Genomic DNA, 24,774 nt, shown 5'->3' on the forward strand with positions numbered 1-24,774 from the left:
GGGGGCCAACGGCGGCCAGACGCTGTCCACCCCGGACTGCGTCCAGTCGGAGGCCTCGTCGGCCATGTGTCTGGCCATCGGCGGCGATGGCAGGACACCGGAGCCTCCGGTGTCCTGCCCGGCCTCTCTGTCCATCACCCCGCTGCCCTCCTGCAACGCCAGCCAGGAGACCATCAACGACAACAGCACCAGTATGTACTATTATATGCTTTTTTTCTTTTTATCTTTTTTTTTATCCCACGATTTTGTAACCCATTTTTCACCCCTGTCAATTATCTATAATATTAATAATAATAAATACGATTTATATAGTGCTTTTCTAGGTACCCAGAGTCGATTTACAGAACAAAAGTAAAAACAATTTTATTGGGGGAAAGCCAGTCTGAAAAGGTGGGTTTTTACTTTCGAGTGTGCTTTTGAACATGTCAAAGGTGTGGGGCAGCTCTGATGTGAGTTCCACAGTGACCACTGCAAAGGCCCTGTCACCCCAGGTTCTCTTGTTCGACTTGTGGGGTTCCAGTAGGTTGGCAGTGCTTGAGGGAGCGGGTGGGGGCATGGCGATTGGATGAGTTCAGAGAGGTAGAGGGGGGCCTGGTTGTTGAGGGCTTTGTATGTGGTGGTGAGTATTTTGAAGTCTATTCTGAATTTGACTGTGAGCCAGTGCAGTTCACGGAGGACAGGTGTGATGTGGTCCCTGGATCTATAAGCATGTAGAGAATGAAGAGGAGGGGACCAAGTACTGAGCCTTGGGGGACGCCGTGGGTGACAGGTGATGTGAGTGCTTGGCAGTACGTTAATATAAATAAAATGTCTGTCAGTGAGGTATGATTGGAACCAGGAGAGGGCAGTGCCAGTGATTCCAAGGGTGGATTTGAGGCGTGAGATGAGTATGGAGGGGTGAATGATGTTAAGTGAACCGGTATCGGCAGATAACAGGAGGTCGTTTGTGACTCTGAGGAGGGCGGTTTCGGTGCTGTGTTTAGTTGCGAAAGCCGTATTGAAATTGTTCATAGAGGTGGTTTGTTTCCAGGTACTGTATGCAGTGATTTGGCTGACAATCTAATGTGACCCTGGGCTCTACACACCCTCTACTCCGCTAGCCTGGGGAGAGCAACGGACTTGAAGACTTGAGTGTCCAGGTTGCTCCTTTACACCTGACAGGGGGGAGTTTCCCTGGTTGGACGTAGCGCGTGGAAGGAACACGTTATTCCAACCAGTTCCTTTCCCCTCCATCAGGCGCCCCGGCTGGCCAGGGGGAGACCAGGCACTTCTGCTCGCCTGCAGCAACGCAGGCGTGCCATTAATGACTGTAAAGCGCACCCTCTTGTGTAATATTGCTTAATTTGAACATTTGCTTTTGCAGTGTAGGCCAAACGTTGTATAATTACCCCCCAAATAAATAATTAAATAAAGGTCACCACAACAGCACAATAACTTTATTTTCATTACTGAGCAGTTGAGACGAATAACCGTCTAAGTCCATAATTTATTCTGACCACTCCCTGAAACGAATCTGCCCTGACCCCTTATCCTGCATGATTTATACATTATAGATAATTATTATGGACATACAGTATATGGTTATTCGTCTCAACTGCTCACACAGATGAACTCCAGCTGAGGCAGACCCTGCTACCTTCCACACACTGTGCACACTGCTGTGGCCCCCTGCCTATTCTAGTCGAATACCCCTGCTCTACATGGTGGATATCAAGTGTTTCTGACGTTGTTGAAATTCAATATCTTGTAATGTGTAACTGCATACACTCTACAACGTATTTCTTTCTTTCTTTTACTCAGCGTTGGATCAAACGGGTCCATGTGTTTGGTCCGACGGAGCATTGGTCCGAACGACAACCTACCTCAAACCCTCACCCTAACCCTATCCTCCCCCGGGGCAGCACACCTAAACCTAACCCCAACCCTCCCCCGACCCCCAGCGCACCTCGGACCAATGCTCCTTCCAACCAATGCTCCGTCGGATCATAGGATGCCTCCCGGATCAAACGTCGCCGCAATGTTTGGCCAAAAAAGGAATGACGTGTCAACATTTTGACAGTTAAAATAGACATGGTCGTTTCTTCATCTTGTTAGAAGCACGGTTCCCACGGTCATGAAATTCCTGGAAATATTTTGAAATTAGAAAAGAAAACTATAACTAGAAAAGTCGCAATTTTTGAAAAATTGCAAAGTGTGGTTGCCGCAGTCGCTTACATAGACCCCTCCCTAATTTGAATATTTCTATAACACTTGAATAGTTTGGTCTTCTACCCCGCAATGGAATTTATGTCTTTATAAACGATTGTAAAACATAGATTGGTTACGTAACCAACAACAGCCATAGCTACTACAAACGTTATGCAAAGCTGCCAGCAGGTCTGCACAGAACTGCTGTCAGTGAAGTGCCAGTACTATACTCGTTTGTATTACAACAATTTCAGTGATGTACCATTAAAGTGTTACTGTAGCTTATGGTGGGAATGTTTGCCTTTATTGATGGATTCACAGTAAGTTGACAGAAAACGGGGAGAGAGATGGGTGGGGGGGGGGGGATACACACAGTTAAGTTCGTCGGTGTTGTAATCTGATCGCCCATGGCTGTGTACTTGTACGTGAGAGCACTTGTACGTGAGAGCACAGTGTACTTGTTATGTATTGTGTACTGCCTGAACTGTATCATACTTTATAGTTAGCTACGGTCGGAGACATCTCAGACAGCAAGGTCAGCTTGCTGCAGTTAGCGGTTGTTATGTCTCAAGTGTTGTTGTCACGTCCAGCTATATATTTATGCTATGTTGTTAGGATCCAGCTCTATATATTTCCTGTATGTGTGTAATAAACTTTGTGAACCTTTAGCGTGATACTGTCTCGTGCCGCGTTATTGTTCTCCCGGGCCCGTCGCCGCTGCCGCCGTACCAAGGTATACTTCAACCGGATTGTCACACACCACCCAGCCGGCACACACTACCTCGTCTGTCAAACCAGACGAGGGTTCAGTACTTGGAGTTTTAAAACAGTCGGGATCAGGACTCGAATCCGAGACATGCTTGGATTATAGATGCCTGGACCGTTAGGACGGCGGGAACGACCCTTAACAGGAGGGATGATTACGTGCATTTTGTTTATCCCCAAGTAAAGGTGTCGGCTCCACTGATAAATGAAACATGTGACGTCAGACCAGAGCTTGGTCTGCATATATAAGGTGTTGTAGACGGAAATATCCTCAGTTGTAGAAACACCAAGATAATTAGGAATTTGTGAATTCTCTCGACTGGAAATAGTCAACTATTGATAGATTTATTCTGATTCTGATCCTGATTCTGACCCTGAACAGAATGTCAGACGTGGAAACTCTAGCGGCCCATATGGCCAGAATGAACCTCAGGGGAATGACGGCCGAGGACGAATACCCAGATCTAAGCAAGCACAACAACCACATGGCCAAGGTCCTCACCAAGGACATGTACAAGACACTGCGGGAGCGCGTCACCCCCAGCGGATACACCGTCGACGATGTCATTCAAACGGGGGTTGACAATCCCGGCCATCCGTTCATTATGACGGTGGGCTGTGTGGCCGGAGACGAGGAGACGTACGAGGTCTTCAAGGAGCTGCTGGACCCCGTGATCGAGGACAGGCACGGAGGCTACAAAACCACGGACAAACACAAGACCGACATCAACCCTGACAACCTGAAGGGTGGAGATGACCTCGATCCGGCCTATGTCCTGAGCTCCCGTGTCCGAACTGGCAGGAGCATTCGTGGGCTCTCCCTGCCGCCACACTGCACCCGTGGAGAGAGGCGGAGTGTGGAGAAACTTTCCATTGAGGCTCTGGCGTCTCTGACAGGTGATCTGAAGGGGAAGTACTACGCACTGAAGGACATGACTGATGCCGAGCAACAGCAGCTCATTGACGACCACTTCCTTTTCGACAAGCCAGTCTCTCCTCTGCTGCTGTCCGCCGGGATGGGCCGCGACTGGCCCGACGCCAGGGGCATCTGGCATAACGACAACAAGACGTTCCTGGTGTGGGTCAACGAGGAGGACCACCTGCGCGTCATCTCCATGGAGAATGGAGGAAACATGAAGGTGGTCTTCAACCGCTTCTGCACCGGCCTCACCAAGATCGAAGAGCTGTTCAAAGCAAAAGGAAATGAATTCATGTGGAACGAGCATCTGGGCTACGTGTTGACCTGCCCCTCTAACCTGGGAACCGGCCTGCGTGCAGGAGTGCACGTCAAGCTGCCCAAAATGAGCGAACATTGCAAATTTGAGGAGGTTCTCACGAACCTGCGGCTACAGAAACGCGGAACCGGCGGTGTGGACACGGCTGCTACGGGCGGTGTGTTCGACATCTCCAATGCTGACAGACTGGGCTTCTCTGAGGTGGAGCTGGTGCAGACGGTGATAGACGGAGTCAAGATGCTGGTTGAAATGGAGAAGAAGCTGGAGGCAGGGGGGTGCATCGACGACATGATACCGGCCCCGAAATAAGTCCTCTGACTATTAGTCATATAGGGTGGGAGAGGTCATGCAAGTGCCCGAGGATGACGCAGAAGACAGAACCAGATAGAAACGGATGATCTGCTGATCCCCCGATTGGAATTTGCTGAGAAAGAAGAAAATAAATAAGTATTAAACATAGGGTGCTATATGGGACACAAGACTTTTGATTTACTGGATCTGTTGCAGAGTGTAACGAAGTGGTCCTCCGTTGCTGATATTTGGCTGCCTTTTACATCCTGACTGTGCTCATTTCCAGCTGCTTATCTGGCAAACACTACACAGAGTAGCATCAGTCTGAAGCCAAAGGCCTTCTATCCTCCCTGCCCTGGTCAAGGGGATTTCCTCTTGACCTAGTGGTAGACGTTTTCTTTCTCATGATGGGAGTCCAGGTTTGAATCTACATATCGAGTCATCAGAGGTCCGGAATGGCTTAATTTGATTGAGGTCACCCATGATTTGTAAAATGTGACCTCGGCTGTGTAATTTATTAATTTCTGCTTGTGTGCAATTTTTGTTTCGTTTTTTTTTATTTGTTAGAAGATAGCTTGAAATGCATTGTTATACGATTGTTCATCTACCAAGTAATTTTCTTCCTTAAATCTCTATTTTTTTCCAAGAACCAGTGGTTCCGCAGCTTTATTGTTCAGGACTTTTATTATACTGGAAACTAGGGGGTTGATTTACATAGAAGCACTAATACTCATTCTTTTTTTGAGGGGCGAAGGGGGGCTAGCCCCTCCAATGTTGTCATGTGTGTGTGGCCTAGTCAATGCACTTTTTAGGAACTTTCAGGCCAAGCCAAGCTCCTTGCTTTCATCGTGGAGCTGTATGGGATGTAATTAATACTAATTAGTACTGTAATTCCTAATTCCACAATAATATTTTGTCAACACAACATGGTGGTTTTGTTTGTTCATACCGCATGTGCATAATGTGTATGTGAACAAACACATTGTGTAAGAATTAAGAGGAAGAACAAGTTATTTTCCATGTCTTCTTCAACAGGATGTGGCCTTTATGCTGCAGATCTGCAGGGGGTTGGGGTTGTTTGGTATGTTTTCTGGCCTATGGATGAATTTTGGGGGTCAAGTATAGTAGACTTGAATGCATAGAATTAAGTCGAATGAATGAATTAATGAATGAATTAACCCATTCTGACCTGAGATCAGATTCTAAAAATGTCTTCTACATCCTGACAGTTTTCATTCTGACCCGAGATCAGATTAAAAAAAGATCTTCTATGTCAGTCGCTCTTTGATTTAAAAAAAAAATAGCAGACCTACAAGCTCGCAGTGCGCCACTCGGTGGCGCGCTATGAGCTTGTACATCTGCTATTTTTCAATAGCTAAAGCACAACATGATGCTAACACCAAAACGGGTTCCCGCCTAAAATGGGTTAATTAATTAATGAATGAATGAATGAACGGACAAAGGGACGGACATAATAGCCAGTCTGTTGTCTCCGTCCTAAAGGCTACAGTATAGCAATGCAATGCAAAGTGACGTGTTGTGAGCTTGTAGATCTTTTATTTTCACTAGTTTGGGTCTCGGGGCAAACATCTCATTTCTCTTTAATAACGTCACACAGGCTAAAAGGTTTGGGAACCCCTGCTCTAATAGTATACTGTTTGCAGCCTCAACCTCCACCCCATAATGGAGGAAGCATGCAGGCGTATTGCCGTGGATTGTCCACTGAAACAGAGTCATTCCCTTGATGCAAAAGCATGCGTACAGAACAGATTCAACATTGAATGTGGTGATACCATGGTGATACCATGAGTTGTACTGTATATTGTATGAGAATGTAATTAATTTAGTTGACATTGCAGTCAGTGGTATAGGCCAGGGGTTTTCAACTGATCATGAACCAGGGACCCCCTGACTGAGAATCAACCCGGGGACCACTGTTGTGTTGGGAGGAGGGGGATATGGGTGTGGGGGGAAATTAACCCATTCTGACCTGAGATCAGATTCTAAAAATGTCTTCTACATCCTGACAGTTTTCCATTCTGACCTGAGATCAGATTCTAAAAAATGTCTTCTATGTCAGTCGCTTTTCGATTTTTCAAAAATAGCAGACCTACAAGCTCGTAGCTCGTGAGCTTGTAGATCTGCTATTTTTCAATAGCTAAAGCATAACGTAATGCTACAGTAACACCAAAATGGGTTCCCGCCCAAAATGGGTTTACCATTTAGGCCTAAGGCCGATTCTAAAAACGCCTCTAAATCCTGACCTAAGGTTTCTGAAAAACGTCAAATATTTATATAGCAGAATAATAAAAAAATCATTTTTGAATACTGTACAGAACCCAAATATGGGTTCCCGGCCTGAGGGGGTAAGATACCAATATGGGTTCCCGCCCAGAATGGGTTAAACTCATGATGCTGTTCATTGCAACTTATGCATGACGAGCAGTGAGCAGACATCACATTGAGTATGGGCATATTTCTTTATAATGGTGACTCAACCTGCAGGCAATCCGGTATACCTATGTACTTTCCCTTGACATTCTAACTCCCTTTTCTGTGGAAGTAATTCTTGGCGTCCGACTTCCCAGTAACTGACAACATTGACGTGTCATCGTACACGTATGATTTTGTGTCCGTAAAGATGAATACAAAATGAATATCAACATCTTTATGTTGTCCAATAATTAGATAGGGAGGGGGGTGAAATTATGACAGGCAGTTGCTGCTGTCAAAAAACACTTGAAATAGACACTCGTGCTTTCTAAGGTGTGATTTGGGGCCCTAAAGATGAATACAAAATTAATATAAACATCTTAATATTGTCCAATACTTCAATACGGAGGGGGGTGAAATGATGATGACCTTATGACTAAGGTGTACTTTGGGGCCCTAAAGATGAATACAAATGTAGGTAACACTTGCTATGCATCCCAAATAAGCTTTATAATGTGTTTTGATAAAGTTCATGATTATTTATAAGTAACCTACTTATATTATTATATTATAAATGTGGGACCTGATCTAGATGGTCGGGTCCGAACCTATAGTTATATTTATAATTAACCAACAACATGCGATTGCGATATACAGTATATACCATATTCCCTGGTATAGTATGACTTTTCTATACATTGTTGCAACAGAGTATTTTGAAACGTTTATCTGATCAAATTAGAGGAAGAAGAGAGGCCCGTAGAGCGATAAAAGAACGGCCACTTCCCTTTTGTTCAGTGTGTTGAAGAGCCTAAGAGGTGATAGTAATATCAAACTAGTAATTACTAAAGTAATTAAAGTCATAAACGTATAAATGGCTGTGGCTTTTCATCCTGGACGAATTGAGGTCCTAGAGGAAGATATTTATGCTAAAGTTGAGACGAAGACTAGGCCTACAGCTGAGCAGAAACATCCTGCATGGAAGATTACCAAATTTACCAAATTTACCAAAAGTAAGTGTTCCGTTTCACAAATCATCATATATATATATATATATATATATATATATATATATATATATATATATATGATTTTGTGAAACGGGACACTTAAATTTGGTAATCTTCCAATTATCTTATCTTCCAATTATTTGATAGTAGTGTATGTATATATATATATATATATATATATACAGTATATATATATATATATATATATATATATACATATATACATACAAAACATACATACACTACTATCAAAAAATTGGTCTCTGAGCCTAGTGGAGCAGAAGCAAAAGTAGAGGAAATTGGAAATACTCCTCCCGTAAGGTAAAAAGAAGTAGTCAGAATAAATAATTAAGCAATAATGATAAAGTTGCAACCAAACTAATAATAATCCAGTCCTGGTTTGGAATATATCAAGGGTACTACAATTTATAAGTAAGTAAAATAAATAAATAAAATAATCCTGTCTTTGGGCATTGCATGCATACAGTAGTAAGAACAGATCTACAAGCTCACAACGTGCTGCAACATGATAATCCTGTCTGGGCAGTGCATGCATACAGTAGTAACTTAGTAAGAACAGATCTACAAGCTCACAACGTGCTGCAACATGATAATCCTGTCTGGGCAGTGCATGCATACAGTAGTAAGAACAGATCTACAAGCTCACAACGTGCTGCAACATGATAATCCTGTCTGGGCAGTGCATGCATACAGTAGTAAGAACAGATCTACAAGCTCACAACGTGCTGCAACATGATAATCCTGTCATTGGGCATTGACGTATTTATTTAAAGACCTTTTAAGCGTTGTATGAAGCCAACTCTTGTCGTGACAAATCATTCATCACACAATATTTTGGACCAAACAAATGATTACAAAGAAGAAAAACAACAAAAAACGTTTTTTTCTACTTTCCAATTCTTTGTTTGCCCCGAAAAATTGTGTTTGTTGTCATGATTTGTCACGACAAGAGTTGACGGCGTAAACGTCTTTAAATAAATACTTTCTGAAAAGTCTGAGGAAAATGAACGGGATTTCTTTTCCGGGTCTCTCAAGGGGGCGGGACTGCGACACTCTATTGGGTTATTTATTTTCTGCAGAATTCTGGAAACGTGTTTGAAATTCATTGGTAAAAATGTGTGGGCAGTCAACCCTGTGCGTTCTGGGGACCCCCAGGGGTCCTTGAGGGAGTCCCAGGAGTTACATGCTCTATTTAGTTAGTTCCAGGGGGTCCCCAGCTAAATTATAGTTTGGAACCCAATTGATCCTTATGGGTCTGTAACTCTGACCGTGTAGAAATGGTAACAGGTCCATTTGCATTTGGTTCCATTTTGTACACATTTGTTAAATTGACATTGGTTTTACAATATAAATTGGGGGTCCCAGAGATATAAATGTCATTAAATGGGGGGTCCGTAGACTCATGCATGTCAAACTGGGGGGTCCTTGAAATTAAACGGGTTGAGAATCACTATAGAGCCGTAAAAAGTCTTCTCTTATGAGGGTCCCTGGCATGTTTTCAAATGGGGGTGGGGGGGGGGGGTCCGCGGCCTAATTGGTGTCAATTTTGGGGGTCCTTGACATGAAAAAGTGTGGGAATCACTGCTGTAGGAGGCATGTGGAAAGCCATGTCTCTCCAAATGTCACCTTCTCTGGGGATGCTAAAGTTCCTGCTTTGAGTTCCGAGGGTGCAGTCAGACAGTACACACAAATACTGTTGCCAACCGTGTGGCAGTAATATGTGTACGTGCATGATTTAATTAATTTAATCAATGCATTTCAAATTCTTCTGAAGGTCATTTCATAATTGAACTAATTTGACATTCATTAATTATACCAATGTTCTTTGACCTAATGAATAGCAGGATTTCTCTAAAACAATTTCGCCAACCTTTCTGGGGAATATTTATCTGTGTGATTTGATTATATACCACTTATTTCATTAAACAGACGGATCGAGTCCTCGGTCCCAGTTGGATGGGAAAGTTCCCTAATAGAACAATTATAATCATAAGATAAGACTCTCCATAGCCTTAGATATAGATATGTCTCTCCATTTATATTTCGTAATATATATAAAACACAATACACACAACAAAACAAAAAAACAAAAAATCTTCCTCTGTCATCTTAGTTCTCATAAGGGAGCCTTAAATAGCCGTTTGCGACTATAATGTAATTGTGTTTATGTTATTCATACCTGGCACGTGTGTGTGCGTCTGTGCATGTGTGTGTGTGACTGCGTGTGTGTGTGTGTGTGTGTGTTCTGTGGATTTACTGCATCAAAGGCACATTGACTGTGGACTACACACTACAGCAACACCGATACAGCCAAGCTTTTTTCTCATTGGCCGTCGTAGGAGCCGCACAGCCTGCGATTGGCTGACAGGGAAGACAGCCTGAGAATGCTGATGAGTACCATCATGCAGCGCTCCTCACCCCCCCCCCTCTCTCCCTCTCTCTCTCTCTCTCTCTCTACCTCCGTATATTGCTCCCTCCCTCCCTCTCTTTCTCTCCCCCTCGCCCTCCCTCTCCCTCTCCCTCCCTCCCTCTCCCTCTCTCTCTCTCCCTCGCCCTCCCTCTCTCCCTCCCCCCTCTCTCCCTCCCCCCCCCTCCCCCCCCCTCTCCCTCTCCGTCTCCCTCTCCCTCTCCCTCTCCCCCTCTCTCTCCCTCTCTCTCTCTCTCTCTCTCTCTCTCTCTCTCTCTCTCTCTCTCCCCCTCTCACTGTAAACATTCAGCCCGTGCCAGCAGCCACCAGTCAGTGTGTTTTCTGTTTTCGTCTCCCCGTGTTGAACTGAAAAGATCCCTGTCAGTGTCAGTGTTTGCATATATTTCGGAGCAGCTCTCCCTCCTCCTGTTACTCCTGCAGCTCAGCAGCTTTTCTCTGAATGCATCCTCCGTATCTCTCCAAACATCCAGCAGACAGCGTGGTGGTCGACGTGGTTCTCATTATGACAGCCGTGGCTCCGTTGTTGTCGAGCAGCGTTGTGTCAACGGGAGGACGTCGGGAAGGGTCAACGTTGTCGCGGTGATCGTTATACGGAGGAGTAGAGCGAGGAGGAGGAGCGGGCATGCGGGTCCCCCCCCCGCCGGCCACCGCCGCTGCGGGAAAAGCGAACGCACGACCTCCTGCGGAGGTGAACTCTTCCAGCACGCTTTTTTAAGTGGGGAGGAAGAGGAAGGGGGAGGGAAGGTGTCCCGCTGACCTGGCCGTGCCGTCCTGTCCTGGTTTTGCCCCCTAGCTCGCTCCCTCCTTCCTCCCCCCCTCCACTCCCCACTTACCCCGGCTCCCCCCCACACCTCTCTCTCTCTCTCTCTTGCTCTCTGGGTGCTCGAGCTTCTGTCCCTTCTGCTGTCATCTGGGGAGGAAGAGGAGGAGGAGGAGGAGGAGAGAGGGGGGAGGGGGGAGGGCGAGCGCTGAAGTGCAGATCTCTGTCTCTCTCCACCTTCGCTTCGGTGAGTGTTGTCAAGTTGTCTTTAAAAGAAGCACAGGCAGACTCTGTGCTCTCTCTCCGTCCGTAGTGGGTTAGGATTCTTTTGCTGCAGTGATCTCTCTTTCTCTCTCTCATACCTTCGTCCTCTTTAGTTGCTCCGTGCCTCTCTCTCCTTTTGCTCTCTACTTTTTGGGGTTCTTTTTTCCACCCCTGTCTCGCCATATTGTCCAGCCATTCATCTGTGCATTCGGCGCAACGTGCACATGTAGTCTTCACCTCCTCACCTTACACCACCTCCTGTCGCAAATTATGACATTTAGCATGATCACCACAATCGTTTCCACGTTGAAAAATGTCCATACATTCCCCCCCCCCCCCCAAAACAATAGCAGAAATGGCCGATCTACAAACTTACAACACGTCACTTTTGTTACCAATCTCTGAGAGTCCCATCGGCAAATAACGTGAAAACAGCGACCCCTGTTGTTCTGACGTGAGTCAACAGTCGGTCTTGAGACTACTTTGTCACTGACGTGTTGTAGATCCAACGATTTCTGCTATTTTGCAAATTATTCGGAAAGAAAAATATGTATAAAACATTCTTCAATGTGTCAGTGATTTCTTTGTGTCGCCCAGTGGTTCCCAAACTGTGGTGCGTTCACCCCTTGTGGTGCGCGAGCGCCTTCTAGGGGGCGCGTGACATTTTAAATATGTTAACATATTATGCCAATATATGGCAAGTATATGCAGAATATAGCCTATGCTTCACATATATTCCATATTCAGGCTCATATGTGCATATATGTGGATATATAGAGAATATACTGTATGTCTCTATATAGCTTATGCAATTATTATTTCCTTGTGTGGGGGGGGGGGGGGGGTACGTCAGCTAGGTCTAGAGGTAACGGGGGGTGCATGGCAAATGTGCATTTCTGTCTGAAAGGCAGACAGAAATACAAATTGGTTAAAAAATAAATAAAACATTATAATCGTTAACCGCAATCATTTGCGTGACAATCGATCGTCAACTCAAATGTGTGATGGTGACAACACTACCTATACCTCAGTGTTTTCATGACCTTCACGCAACCCCATCCATAGCTGCGGTCACTTCCCGCGTTCGCGCGTCTTACTTGTGGTATATGGTGTCGCGCTGTAGCCTCTGTTGTGAATGTTATGGTATATGGTGCAGTGTTTTCATTTTGTCTAGTATTAGTCGACTGAATATCATAAGATTTTAGTCGACTAAATCTACAGTTGATTTAGTCGACAAATTATTTTTGGCGGGCCTTGATGCCGTCGTAATAACTGATTTTACACTTGCTGAAAATAGCAGATCTACAACCTCACGACGCGTCACAGCATGTTGTAGAGCTTGTAGATCTGCTATTTTCAGCATGCATAAAAGTGTAAAATGACTTGTACTGGATATCTTGTCCACTAGTCCCTTCCTAACGTTTTAGTCTAGTTTTTATTTGTTGACGAAATTGTCAGTATATTTAGTCTTAGTTTTAGTCATCATAGCTTAGTTTTCATGTAGTTTTCGTCAGTGAAAAAACGTAGTCGACGAAAAATAATTGTCTTCGTTTTAGTCGACGAAAACAACACTGATATGGTGTCGCCCTGTAGCCTCTGTTGTGAAGGTTATGGTGTCGCCCTGTAGCCTCTGTTGTGAAGGTTATGGTGTCGCCCTGTAGCCTCTGTTGTGAAGGTTATGGTGTCGCCCTGTAGCCTCTGTTGTGAAGGTTATGGTGTCGCCCTGTAGCCTTTGTTGTGAATGTTATGGTATTATGGTGTCGCCCTGTAGCCTCTGTTGTGAAGGTTATGGTGTCGCCCTGTAGCCTCTGTTGTGAAGGTTATGGTGTCGCCCTGTAGCCTTTGTTGTGAATGTTATGGTGTCGCCCTGTAGCCTCTGTTGTGAAGTTTATGGTGTCGCCCTGTAGCCTTTGTTGTGAATGTTATGGTATTATGGTGTCGCCCTGTAGCCTCTGTTGTGAAGGTTATGGTGTCGCCCTGTAGCCTCTGTTGTGAATGTTATGGTGTCGCCCTGTAGCCTCTGTTGTGAATGTTATGGTGTCCTGTAGCCTCTGTTGTGAATGTTATGGTGTCCTGTAGCCTCTGTTGTGAATGGTATGGTATTATGGTGTCCTGTAGCCTGTGTTATTTATGCATGCGTGGGTTCTGCGATAGAGAGATGCCTCACTAGGCCCATTACAGCCGGGTTGTCCAGCTACTTCTACAACCCGGCACGCACGCACGCAAAACATCTGCAGAGTTACAGTATGAACAACCCAACAAAAACCTTCAAGACGGCTGTCGACTGTTGCGTTCCACTCTGCCAAACCCTGGCCATAATGACTGGAGCAGACGTGAGTAAAGTGGTGTTTTATAGGTAAATTGTTGTTCACTCCCTGAATTTACAGTCAGTGGTTGCCTGAATTTATTGCACCCATTGTATAATTCAGTGGGTGTCAACTGTCAAGTTTATTATCCCCTTGTCCATCTGGCATTCATGTGAAGAGGGTAAATCCACCATTGAAAAGGTCTTAATGCAGTTGGTTTTCAACCCTTTTCATATCAAGGTCCATTATTTATTTGGCATTTTCAGGTGTGTGTGTGTGTGTGTGTGTGTGTGTGTGTGTGTGTGTGTGTGTGTGTGTGTGTGTGTGTGTGTGTGTGTGTGTGTGTGTGTGTGTGTGTGTGTGTGTGTGTGTGTGTGTGTGTGTGTGTGTGTGTGTGTGTGTGTGTGTGTGTGTGTGTGTGTGTGTGTGTGTGTGTACAACAACTGTAGCCCATTCGGCAGCTCAACAGTGCCACTTTAGGTCACCCAGCGGTATTGCAGCTGTCCCTATACTCCAACAGACGGACATACAGACAGACAGCGGTTAGTCACTGCTCAAACAAAGTGGTCAGATGGTTAGTCACTCAGCCGGCCATGCTAACATATTCCCATTGATATTGAGGTTTATGGCGTGAGACGTCGGTGTGATATCAATTATTCAAACTTTTAATCCTGAGCAATTTGTGGTTCCCAGCGTGGTCACGCCTTTGAGTGTTGCTTGCTGTTAAAGCATTTTCCTTCGCTCAGCGTGGAAAACAATTATTCGCGCTCGCAAAAAGTATGCCATTTTTGGCATATATATATATATATATATATATACATCATGATTTATAACCCATTCAGCACTTGAACCCCTTTTGGTGTTTTAAGCATTATGATATACTTCATAGCGATTGAAAAATAACAGATCCACAAGCTTATAGCGCGGAACCGAGTGCCGCACTACAAGCTTGTCTGCTATTTTTGAAAACTCGTGAAAATGTGGCGCAAATCTTGAATATAATATTCTTTCAGAACAAAAACTCAAATCTTAGCTTCTGGGGAACTACATATTTTCAGATGGGGGTCCACGGCCACATACAGATAATTCTGGGGGTCGTTGACATGAGAAAGGTTGAGCACCATTGACATATGGGGCTGTATTTTGCGTGTCTTAAGTACCAGGTCTTATTCCCTAACTTGAGTCAACTAAAGACCTGGAGGCGTGATCAATGCCATTTGGCTATTCTGAGTGGCCAAAGAGCATTGATCACGCCTCCAGGTCTTTAGTTTACTCAAGTTAGGGAATAAGACCTGGTACTTAAGACACACAAAATACAGCCCATAGAATCATAGGTTTTTTTCTTCAGAAAACTGTTTTTTGGATTTAGAAGCATTCTGTTTTAGAATCGACCTCGGGTCTAAATGGGTGAATTCGCACTGTGAAAATATGTAATTATTCACCTGACAGTTTGAATTATAGCCTCCTCTCTTTTCACTTTGTCCCTCTTTCTCTACAGCAACAATATTGCGAGTTTACTTCGTGTTTCCTCCCCTTCATCGGAGCCCTCGTTAGTTGTTGAAGGAGCGCTCCATTCGTCACGGCGGTGACCTGCTTTCGTTGTGCGGTTTACATACGAGCGACGCGATGAATCTTAGAAAGTCCAACTGGGGCACAGCGGTGGCTTTTTCAAACAACGTGGTGATCATTGAAAGTGCAACGCTAGTTAACTTTGAATTGAATGCCAGATTTATTTATCGCTGTGTTTATTAACTTCTGCCACGTTTTTCGTTTGTCTTACCTTTTTTTTTTTTTTTTCGCGTTTATTTTTATATATTTGTTTCCGCTCCCCCGGTTGATCGCCGACCGGTGTAGTTTTTTGGCAGCAAATTACAACAACTAATAAAGTAGATCAAAATTAGACCTTTATAGCATCCTCTCAGATTGAGAGGGGGGGAAACAAACAAAACAAGAAACATTTAGTTCTATCCACCATTTACTATTAGTAAATTAGTTCACTTCATTAAGTTTAAACATAATAATGTGTAGGCCGCGGCCTCCCTCATTAAACAGACAGAGAGGTTCTGACTGACTGGGGGCACCTGTAGACATTCCCCAGTTAATAGGAGTAAGTAGCCTATAGTGAGGATAGGGGATCCAAATTGATCTCTGTTGCACCTAGCCAAAAATAAAACAGAGATAACCAGACCAAAAAAGAAAAAAGGGGGGGGGGGGGGGGGGACACAAAAACAAAAGCAACAACAGATCACTGCAGTCTCATGATTCATGCGTGTTAGACGGACGTCGATTGACAGACAGCCACGCATCCGTGATATGCACATTATAGACATGAACACAGCCGTCTAGGCGTCTACGAACCAAACCCACTAACTCATGCTTGACATAGACATCTCAAGGTTAACATAATGATCAGGTAGACAAATCAGGAAAGGGCGCACACCAGTGTTGGTGAGGTGCTGGCCTAAGGCAGTAAATAAGTAAAAATTAGAAAAAACATAATGATCAGCATGTCTTGCCGCGATAAAAAACCCCAAAAGCAAACGGTAGACCTACATACTGTATAAAACAAACAGAAAGACATGTATAATCAAACAGAAGAGACACGCAATGTAGCCTATACCTATACATATTACACATCCTGGGTTAGTGGGTTTGGTTTGTAGACGGCTGTGTTCATGTCTATATGTGCATATCGCGGATGCGTGGCTGTCTGTCTGTCAATCAATGTCAGTTCTCCCGTCCGTGTGTGCATGTGTTTGACTGCGTGTGTTTTACGTGTGTGCGCGAAAGAAAAAGAGAGCAGAACACAAAACGGTCTCATTATAATTCATGTGCCAAACCTTTACGAGGTTGACACATTATCAAAGTCTTGCAAGCTGGTAAATTAAATGACGTGTAACCAAATCGAGCAGGCCTAGCCGCTGCATATAATACATACTGTGGGGAGATAACAACAGACAATACAATTAAAAAAAAAATATATATATATATATATATATATAATATATATATATGGTATGGTATTCCTGGTTTGACCACTGTAGTAGTTTATGTGCATGTCGTGGTTGCCTGTTTGTGCACGAATGTTCATGTCAGTCGGCAAACGTACACTGTGTGTGCGTGTGTGTGTGTGTGTGTGTGTGTGTGTGTGTGTGTGTGTGCTTGCGTGCGCGCATGTGTGTGTGCTCGGTGCAGCTTGGCTCTTAAGTCAATAAGCTTCTTTGACATACCTTATAGCTTGCGTGTAAAGTTCCGGAGTCCGGTAAAGGTATGCCGATGCTGCGCAGCCTGGCTTGAGTATAGAGTCCCAGTCCCGCCGTCCCCGCGCCCGGGACTTCTGTCCCAAATACAGAGAAGGTAAACGAGGGATCCGAAAGGGGCCAGATAGAGCTCGCTCCGTTAAACAAAATTCAGAGTGTGGAAAGGCAAGGCACACACCACACCACGCTGTGATCGTGTGTGTGCCGCTGTGCGCTCTGTGCGTAAAGGTGCATTCCAAGGTGGCCAAGGTTTAATCCGTATAGCCGATGGGTCCTCAGATTGATCCTCCGAGAAGTGTAGATCGTAGAATGACTGGGCCTCGTCAGGGGTATGGAAGACACTTCTCTGTCCGTCGAGGACCACCCCCGGATGGCTGCCGTCATCTTGTGTGATCATCTTGACTTTTTTTTTTCCAGAGGGAATGTTTCACATCCGCAAACGAGGCAATCGTTTTAGCAACGCTGGTTGGTACGTCGGGGAACAAGAGAATATTATGATCAACGGAACTTGTTTTGTTCTCTTCTGCGCTTCAGGGCACGCTCTTTATCCTGGGGGCCTCCAGGCCCTGGGGAAACAGAATCTATATAATATGTCTCCTCTCCTGATTGTCAAGCAGATCGGTTATTTATTTTTGGAGAGCAGCACATTATAGGCTTCAGAACGTTTGGGTGATGCTGTATGGCAATGAATATTGGTTTCATATGTTTTCTTTTTAGTTTTCTTAGTTTATTTTTTATTTTTAGGTCTATGCATTTTATTATATTCGTTTTTATTAGGTTTTTAAGTGGTGCAACCACTCTCTTACGGAGCTATGTGTGTGGGTGGGTGGCTGGGTGCGTCTGAGCACGAAAACAGCATTGTTTTTTTCACCACCTGTGCGCAACCTAACACACACACGCACATATTAACTGTATATATGGTGTTTTCGGGTGTGCCAGCACAGTACAGTACAGTAGAGGGACCCCCATGCGCGGTAACTCTGTCATTTCTCAACCGTTTCGGACGCGTGGCGTCGCGGGGCGACTTGTCTTGGCCGTTGCAACGCAGCCTCTTCAAGTGTATCAGCGACACACATTTGTTAAGTCATTTGTACACTCTCAGAGTTAAATTAACATTGATTTCGCAATTTAAATTGGGGTCTCAGAAATTGAAATGCCATTAACCCATTTTGACCTGGGAACGATTCTGCAAATGTCTTCTAAATCCTGACTGTTTTCTTGAAAAATGTATGTTTTTCTATGTCAGTTGTTCTCAAACACTTTCATGTCACTTTTCACGATTCTTCAAAAATAGCAGACCTACAAGCTCGTAGGGCGCCACTCGGTGGCGCTATGAGCTTGTAGATCTGCTATTTTTCAATAGCTAAAGCATGACATGATGCTAACACCAAATGCTAACACCAAAATTGGTTGAACTGGACAAGTTTGCAATCTGGCATTGACTGAACCAGTGAGTGGATCCTCCACCTCAACCCCTCGCTCCAGATCTCATCGGTACAGGTTTCATTTATGTTTACAGTGAAATTCAGTTCCCTCTCAGTTTTCGCCTCGCCTGACCTCATCGTCCAATGTAGCATGTACACTTGGGGCTATAGTGAAACAAGCCGCCTGCCACCAAAATAGTGCTATATCAGTTCACTGTCAAGGTCATCTGAGGGAAAGGCTGAGCGATCGATTTTTATAGAACTCATGGCGGTTGTTTTTTTTATTAGCGGTGGTGGTATGCTCCATTTGTACCGACACTTCACTGGCTGATTAAGGGCCGAGAAACACTCTCTCCTATCTCTGTCTCCAGTAGTAATGGTTCAGCAGAAAATGAATCTGCTGAGTCGCCTCTGCCTGTCACAAACGGGAATTCAGCATGCAGACCTGTCGTCCCCCCTCCCCTCCCCCCCAACGACAGTTCTCTGCCGTCTCTCAGGACTGATGGAAGATGGAGCAGTAGACCTATTTGTGTGTTCCCGGGAGTTGATTTAACACCATCAGCTATAAGCCTTGAATATTTTCCCTTTGTACAGCAAACTTAACTGCAGCTGCCAGACTTTTTTTGAAGGTCCTTTAAAGCTTGAGCAGTATGAACGAACGTGTACAGAATTGTGTCTCCCAATTAGCCCTTCACTAAGTCCCTCCCCAACCCATCCTTTTCCAATAGGCACGTTAGCAGCGAAGAAAGCTTGACCTGCATAGCAACCGTTGCTAAACTATTTGGATTGGCATTAATAATTATAATATCTGGGATTTATATAGCGCTTTTCTTAACACTCAAAGACGCTTTACATGTGTTGGGGCCAGGGGGGGAACAAGAAAAAGGACAACTTTATTAGAATAAAAAACAATTAAAATAATAAAACCAATAAAACAGTGCATATGACAAGTTTTAAAACACATCACGCATTGGACAATCGCTTTTTGGGGTGGGATTTAGGGCTAATTGGCCTGCCTGGGGTGCAGTCTCACGTTTAAATGCCTATGTACACACACGCAGTCGCCCCAAAAAAGAAGAAAAAAGACAAAAGTGGAATGAAATATTCATATTACTACAGGTAGTTCTTCTGACGAGGCAATTGGTTGAATATATACGCTATCCAGCCGTGCTGAAATGAGCATGATGGCACACCTAGCCGTTTAATAGAAGATTTGATAACGGATTAGAAATAGTATCACATTAGAAATAGTATCAGATGTGCTGATTAGTGATTAGACAGAGTTTTGTCAGAGCAGCAGCATTGTTGGCTTATAGGAATGGAACATAAAGGGCAGGTATACGTTCCTGTATTTTAACTAACTAAATAATACAGGTTATTATGGTGGTTGGGAACCAATGGGCTACTGTCAGGGGACACGAGTTGAAAGAAACGCTCTCGCATGAAGTCTCATGCATTGCATGCTTCGTCATAACGTCGCGTGGTGGCGGCGGCGCATGCTTAAAATAAACAGATCTACAAGCTTACATCGTGTACCATACTCCGTGTCGATAACTTGTACATCTGTTTTTTGTGCGCATGCATGTGAACCTCGTACGCTGCCATTACATTTGCGCTGTGCCTCCTTAGTCTACCATAGACTGTAAAAAATATGAACAAAGCGTTCCCCGGGTCTAACATGGAAGTAAAATGAAGCCTGTAATTCCTTGCACTGTAAGTCGCCATATTTCTAGATCCGTTTGGGCCCAGCTGGCCATTGGCTGGCTCAGTTTGGGCCCAGCTGGCCATTGGCTGGCCCAGACAACGAGGCGGGACTTCCCCCCCCTTACTCTTCGTTGGTTTTTATTTTGACTGAACGGGGGGTGGCTCCCGTTCATAGACTGTAACGGTAGCCACGCCCCTCAGAACATGACTTTATGGTCATTTTTTAAATAAATGGGACTATAATTTTCCAAAAAGAATATTATGACATGAGAAATGAGACTTTAAACTAGTGACTGGAAGCAGAAAGTATTCATGACCATGTTTATTAAGGTAATACAGTCTAGGTGAAGTTGGGCCCAAATACATGGATCTCTATGGGTTTTTTTGGGCCCAATGACAGCGCCACAACAGGAACTTTCAGGAAGTCCCGATTTCCTTAGTGGCTTCACAAAATATCTGTCTGACTGCCCACCTGGGGTCTACTCATAGACATATACAGTATGCGTCTACTATTAAAATCAGCTGACAGCTGTCATATCAATAGTGATCCCCGTGAAAAAGACATGCTTTTATAGAACTAATTATTAATGCAGGCTCACAACTGCCGACGCCCGACGGCTACTTTGCCTATCGTCCTGTATTTGGTCCTCTATAAAGTCCGAATGCGTTCACACCAGTAACGAATCGCACCGTGGTTACATCATTAGGCCTATATTTGCTGTATATATGCGTGTGTACGTACAGTACAATTCAAACTGTAAGATTGGTTATTGTCACAGACGTATGATTCTTTCCTTTTCCATGTCATGTCGTTGGGGAGTGCTGCAGTCAAAGGAGCCAAATTAGCAACTCTGTACAACCTTTGATGTGCACGGCCGGTTCGCTGATCACTCAGCTGCGTGCTATTGTCTCACTGATTGACTGGCTGAAGCGCAACCATTATCCCCAAATGATCCCCCCCCTGCCCCCACCCCCCACGTCCCCCGTCAATGCTGCAGAGAGAGAGAGAGAGAGAGAGAGAGAGAGAGACGCTCGCAGTTACTCTACTCCTTACTTACAACAGCGTTTCACCGGATTTTGCTGTTAAATAAATAAATAATTAACGTGTGACTGCGCACGTCTGTAGGAACCGATTAGTTAGAACCCAAATTTAATTATTATAATGGGTAGCCACTAGCCGGGAACCCTTCTCCCTTCTGGCTCGTAGTCTCTTGAATGGCTTCCATTTAGTTTTAGTCACATTTTAGTCATACCCCAAATGTTTTAGTATTAGTCTAGTTTCAGTCGACTAAATATCATAAGATTTTAGTCAACTAAATCTACAGTTGATTTAGTCGACTAAAATTTATTTTGGCGGGCCTTGATCCCGTCGTAATGGCTGATTTTATACACTTGCTGAAAATAGCCGTTCTACAAGCCCACAACACGTCGCAGCGCGACACGTTGTGGGCTTGTAGATCTGCTATTTTCAGCATGCAACCAAGTATAAAATAACTTATACTGAAACTCTTGTCCACTAGTCTCTTCCTAACATTTTGGCCTAGTTTTTATCTGTTGACGAAATTGTCAATATATTTACAGTAGTCTTAGTTTTAGTCATCATGGCTTAGTTTTTATTTTAGTTTTTATGTAGTTCTTGTCAGTGAAAAAAGGTAGTCGACGAACATTTTTAGTCATAGTTTCATAGTGTGGGTATTGGGTAATCTACAGTTATGCACAGACAGTATAAGAGCCTATTCAGGCAGACAGCCTATATGCAAATGACCATGAATACAGCATACCTAGAATGCTGAGAGGGGCAGCAGTGGAGCCGTGTGTGTCCTCACCTAACCCTCAGCAGTGCTGTTCTGTGCTGCTGGATATATACAAATCCACAGAGGGTTGCCTGGGTGCGGCCATTACTGAGGTGTACCATTAAGCACAGCGGCACTGATTAGCCACACCTGGCCTACGGAGCACCTGCTCCATGTATTACACCTCAGTAATGGCCGCGCCCAGGGCACCCTTCTGTGGATTTGTCTATATACAGAGAAACACATCCACGCGCTGCTGTCTGTCTGGCTGCAGCGTTCGTTGTCTGGCTCCGGTTCTGGTGGGTCAGGGTCTATTTAATTCACCTGGCTGGAATCGGACTCATGTTGTCTCGATACTGCTGGCTTAATTAACCCATTTTGACCTGGGATCAGATTCTAAAAATGTCTTCTACATCCTGACAGTTTTCTGAAAAAGCTATGTTTCTATGTCAGTCGTTCTTTTCAAAAATAGCAGACCTACAAGCTCGTAGCGCACCACTCGGTGGCGCGCTATGAGCTTGTAGATCTGCTATTTTTCAATAGCTAAAGCATGACATGATGCTAACACCAAAAGGGGTTCCCGCCAAAAATGGGCTGGCTTTTGCTAAGATATTTCTGGCTTTAATAAAAAACTTTTTTGATGATGATTTGAATTATACATACAGAACATAATTCATATGTACTATAGACCGGTGAGGGCACTAGCTAGCCGCACTCTCTGTGGGGGTGTGGAACGCGTGTGTCGAATTTAAAGTCGAAGGTGGGGCGAACGGTTCTCGAGTTGGAGTGCATTACCAGTTTACGCACGTACGTACGTACATACGTACGCACTGTACATACAGACAGACTTACAGAGACATGGTGAATTTATAGATAGATGTTCTGTCTGTCTGTCTGTCTATAATCCAGTATTTGTTGTAACATTGTTGTATTTTGTATTCTCGCAAAACACGTCACACCAATATTTCATTGCTGGTACCTGTATGCATTCTTGGCAGTCTGTATCGGCTCATAATAAGCCAGTCAATAAATGGAGACTGTCCAGACTGTCTCTTCCATTTTATGAAACGCCTTACAGAGCAGCTCTCAGCAGTATACTCTATAGCTAAGTGGTGCGCTTAAAACATTTTAGACCTGAGGACGATTCTACAAATGTCTTCTAAATCCTGAAAAGTTTTCTGAAAACCCCATGTTTCTATGTCGGTGGTTCCCAAACATTTTCATGCCAAGGACCCCCAAAAATGTATGTAATTGGCCGCCGACCCACGTCCGAAAAATATGTTTTTCCAGGGAAGCACATATATATATTTTTTTAAAAGATATTTTTTTGCGGCTTACGCCTTTTATTGATTTTTTAAGGGACAGATAGTAGGCTGACAGGAAACGGGAGAGAGATGGGGGGATGACATGCGGTAAAGGCCGTGTCGGGTTCGGGAGTCGAACCCGCGGCACACCGCGACTGGATCACCAGTCCGGTGCCCAGACCGTTACGCTACGGCCTGGGCCGGGAAGCACATATTTGAGTTAAAAATGTTCGCTCCGAAAGAATATGTACTGTATTCAAAGATCTGCGCCGCATTTTCACGATTTTTCAAAAAAAAAGCAGACCTACAAGCTCATAGCGCGGCACTCGGTGCCACGCTATGATCTGCTATTTTTCAATAGCTAAAGAAATTAAAGAATAACATAATGCTTAATACACCAAAAGGGGTTCGTGCCGAAAATGGGTTAAAACTATTTAAGCCTAAACATTCCCAAAACCGAGGAGATGCCAGGCTAGACTAGACTTCTGCATGAATAAGAATGACATCAACATGTCCGTACACGGACAAAATGTGTCCGTGGCAAAGACTTGGTCTTGTCCGTGTGGCAAATGTTTTTGTTTAGTTTTTCATGTTTTTTTTAAGATTCCCTCTTCAGATTTTCTGTTTTACACACCATTATAATGTTCTTATTTTGATCATAAGACCCAATTACTGAATGCCAGTCTCCAGGATTTGGTCAGAATATGTTTGACACTGATTTACTATGACACTATGGCGCATTATGAGTCCACTAGGACAGCGCTTCTCTAACTCACTCTCAGAGTTACAAATCTGTTAAGGTCATTTAAGGCTGCAGCTCTTCATGTGTTTCTGAGTTCTGAGCTTGTATATCTGCTATTTTTGCTACGATAGTATGCAATGTGGCCCTCTGGAGTGAGTGTGGAACTATAGTGGCCCTCTGGAGTGAGTGTGGAACTGTAGTGGCCCTCTGGAGTGAGTGTGGAACTATAGTGGCCCTCTGGAGTGAGTGTGGAACTATAGTGGCCCTCTGGAGTGAGTGTGGAACTATAGTGGCCCTCTGGAGTGAGTGCATGTGGAACTATAGTGGCCCTCTGGAGTGAGTGTGGAACTATAATGGCCCTCTGGAGTGAGTGTGGAACTATAGTGGCCCTCTGGAGTGAGTGTGGAACTATAGTGGCCCTCTGGAGTGAGTGTGGAACTATAGTGGCCCTCTGGAGTGAGTGTGGAACTATAGTGGCCCTCTGGAGTGAGTGTGGAACTATAGTGGCCCTCTCCATCTTCAAAGTTGCCCATCCCCGCTCTATGCAGGTGTGAGTTTATCTCTACATGGGTCTGAGCTCCAGTGGCACAGCAGCGCTCACCGACGACGCAGTGTTCCACCGGCCTCCGGCCGCCACCAGGGGGCAGACGCGGCGGTCAAGGTCCCGGCAGACAACATGGTGGAGTCCTCCGAAGGACCTCCGAACTCCACCAGCACTCAGGACAACACTCCTCCCCTCGGTGAGAGAGCCGTTACCTGGCCTCCAGGTAACCACATGATGCTGACAAAATCTGAATAGTATTCAACAAACTCAGTCTAATTCTGTAATAATAATACTAATAATAAT

The 24,774-nt window shown here is 44.5% G+C and overlaps 3 protein-coding genes across 3 annotated transcripts in view; all 3 read left to right on the forward strand.

The window, feature by feature from the left end:
• On the forward strand, positions 1-24,726 carry LOC310879754 (uncharacterized protein; the record flags this gene model as incomplete). The annotated part of the gene is made up of 2 exons (XM_083794584.1): positions 1-191; positions 24,476-24,726. The coding sequence occupies exons 1-2, from the start codon at positions 65-67 to the stop codon at positions 24,724-24,726; spliced, it is 378 nt and encodes a 125-aa protein (XP_083650710.1). The 5' UTR covers positions 1-64.
• LOC310853801 (creatine kinase, testis isozyme-like) lies at positions 3,366-4,496 on the forward strand (the record flags this gene model as incomplete). The annotated part of the gene is made up of 1 exon (XM_083758263.1): positions 3,366-4,496. One exon carries the CDS (start codon positions 3,366-3,368, stop codon positions 4,494-4,496), a length of 1,131 nt encoding a protein of 376 aa, XP_083614389.1.
• LOC310853802 (anoctamin-4-like) overlaps positions 24,673-24,774 on the forward strand; it is a 59,311-nt gene continuing 59,209 nt past the window's right edge. Inside the window, exon 1 of the mRNA XM_083758264.1 lies at positions 24,673-24,694. The gene's annotated coding sequence lies outside the window, so the exon portion shown is untranslated. The remainder of the gene's footprint in view (positions 24,695-24,774) is intronic.

Source organism: Protomyctophum parallelum, assembly GCF_964188405.1.
Source record: "Protomyctophum parallelum genome assembly, chromosome: 22".
NCBI classification, from domain to species: domain Eukaryota; kingdom Metazoa; phylum Chordata; class Actinopteri; order Myctophiformes; family Myctophidae; genus Protomyctophum; species Protomyctophum parallelum.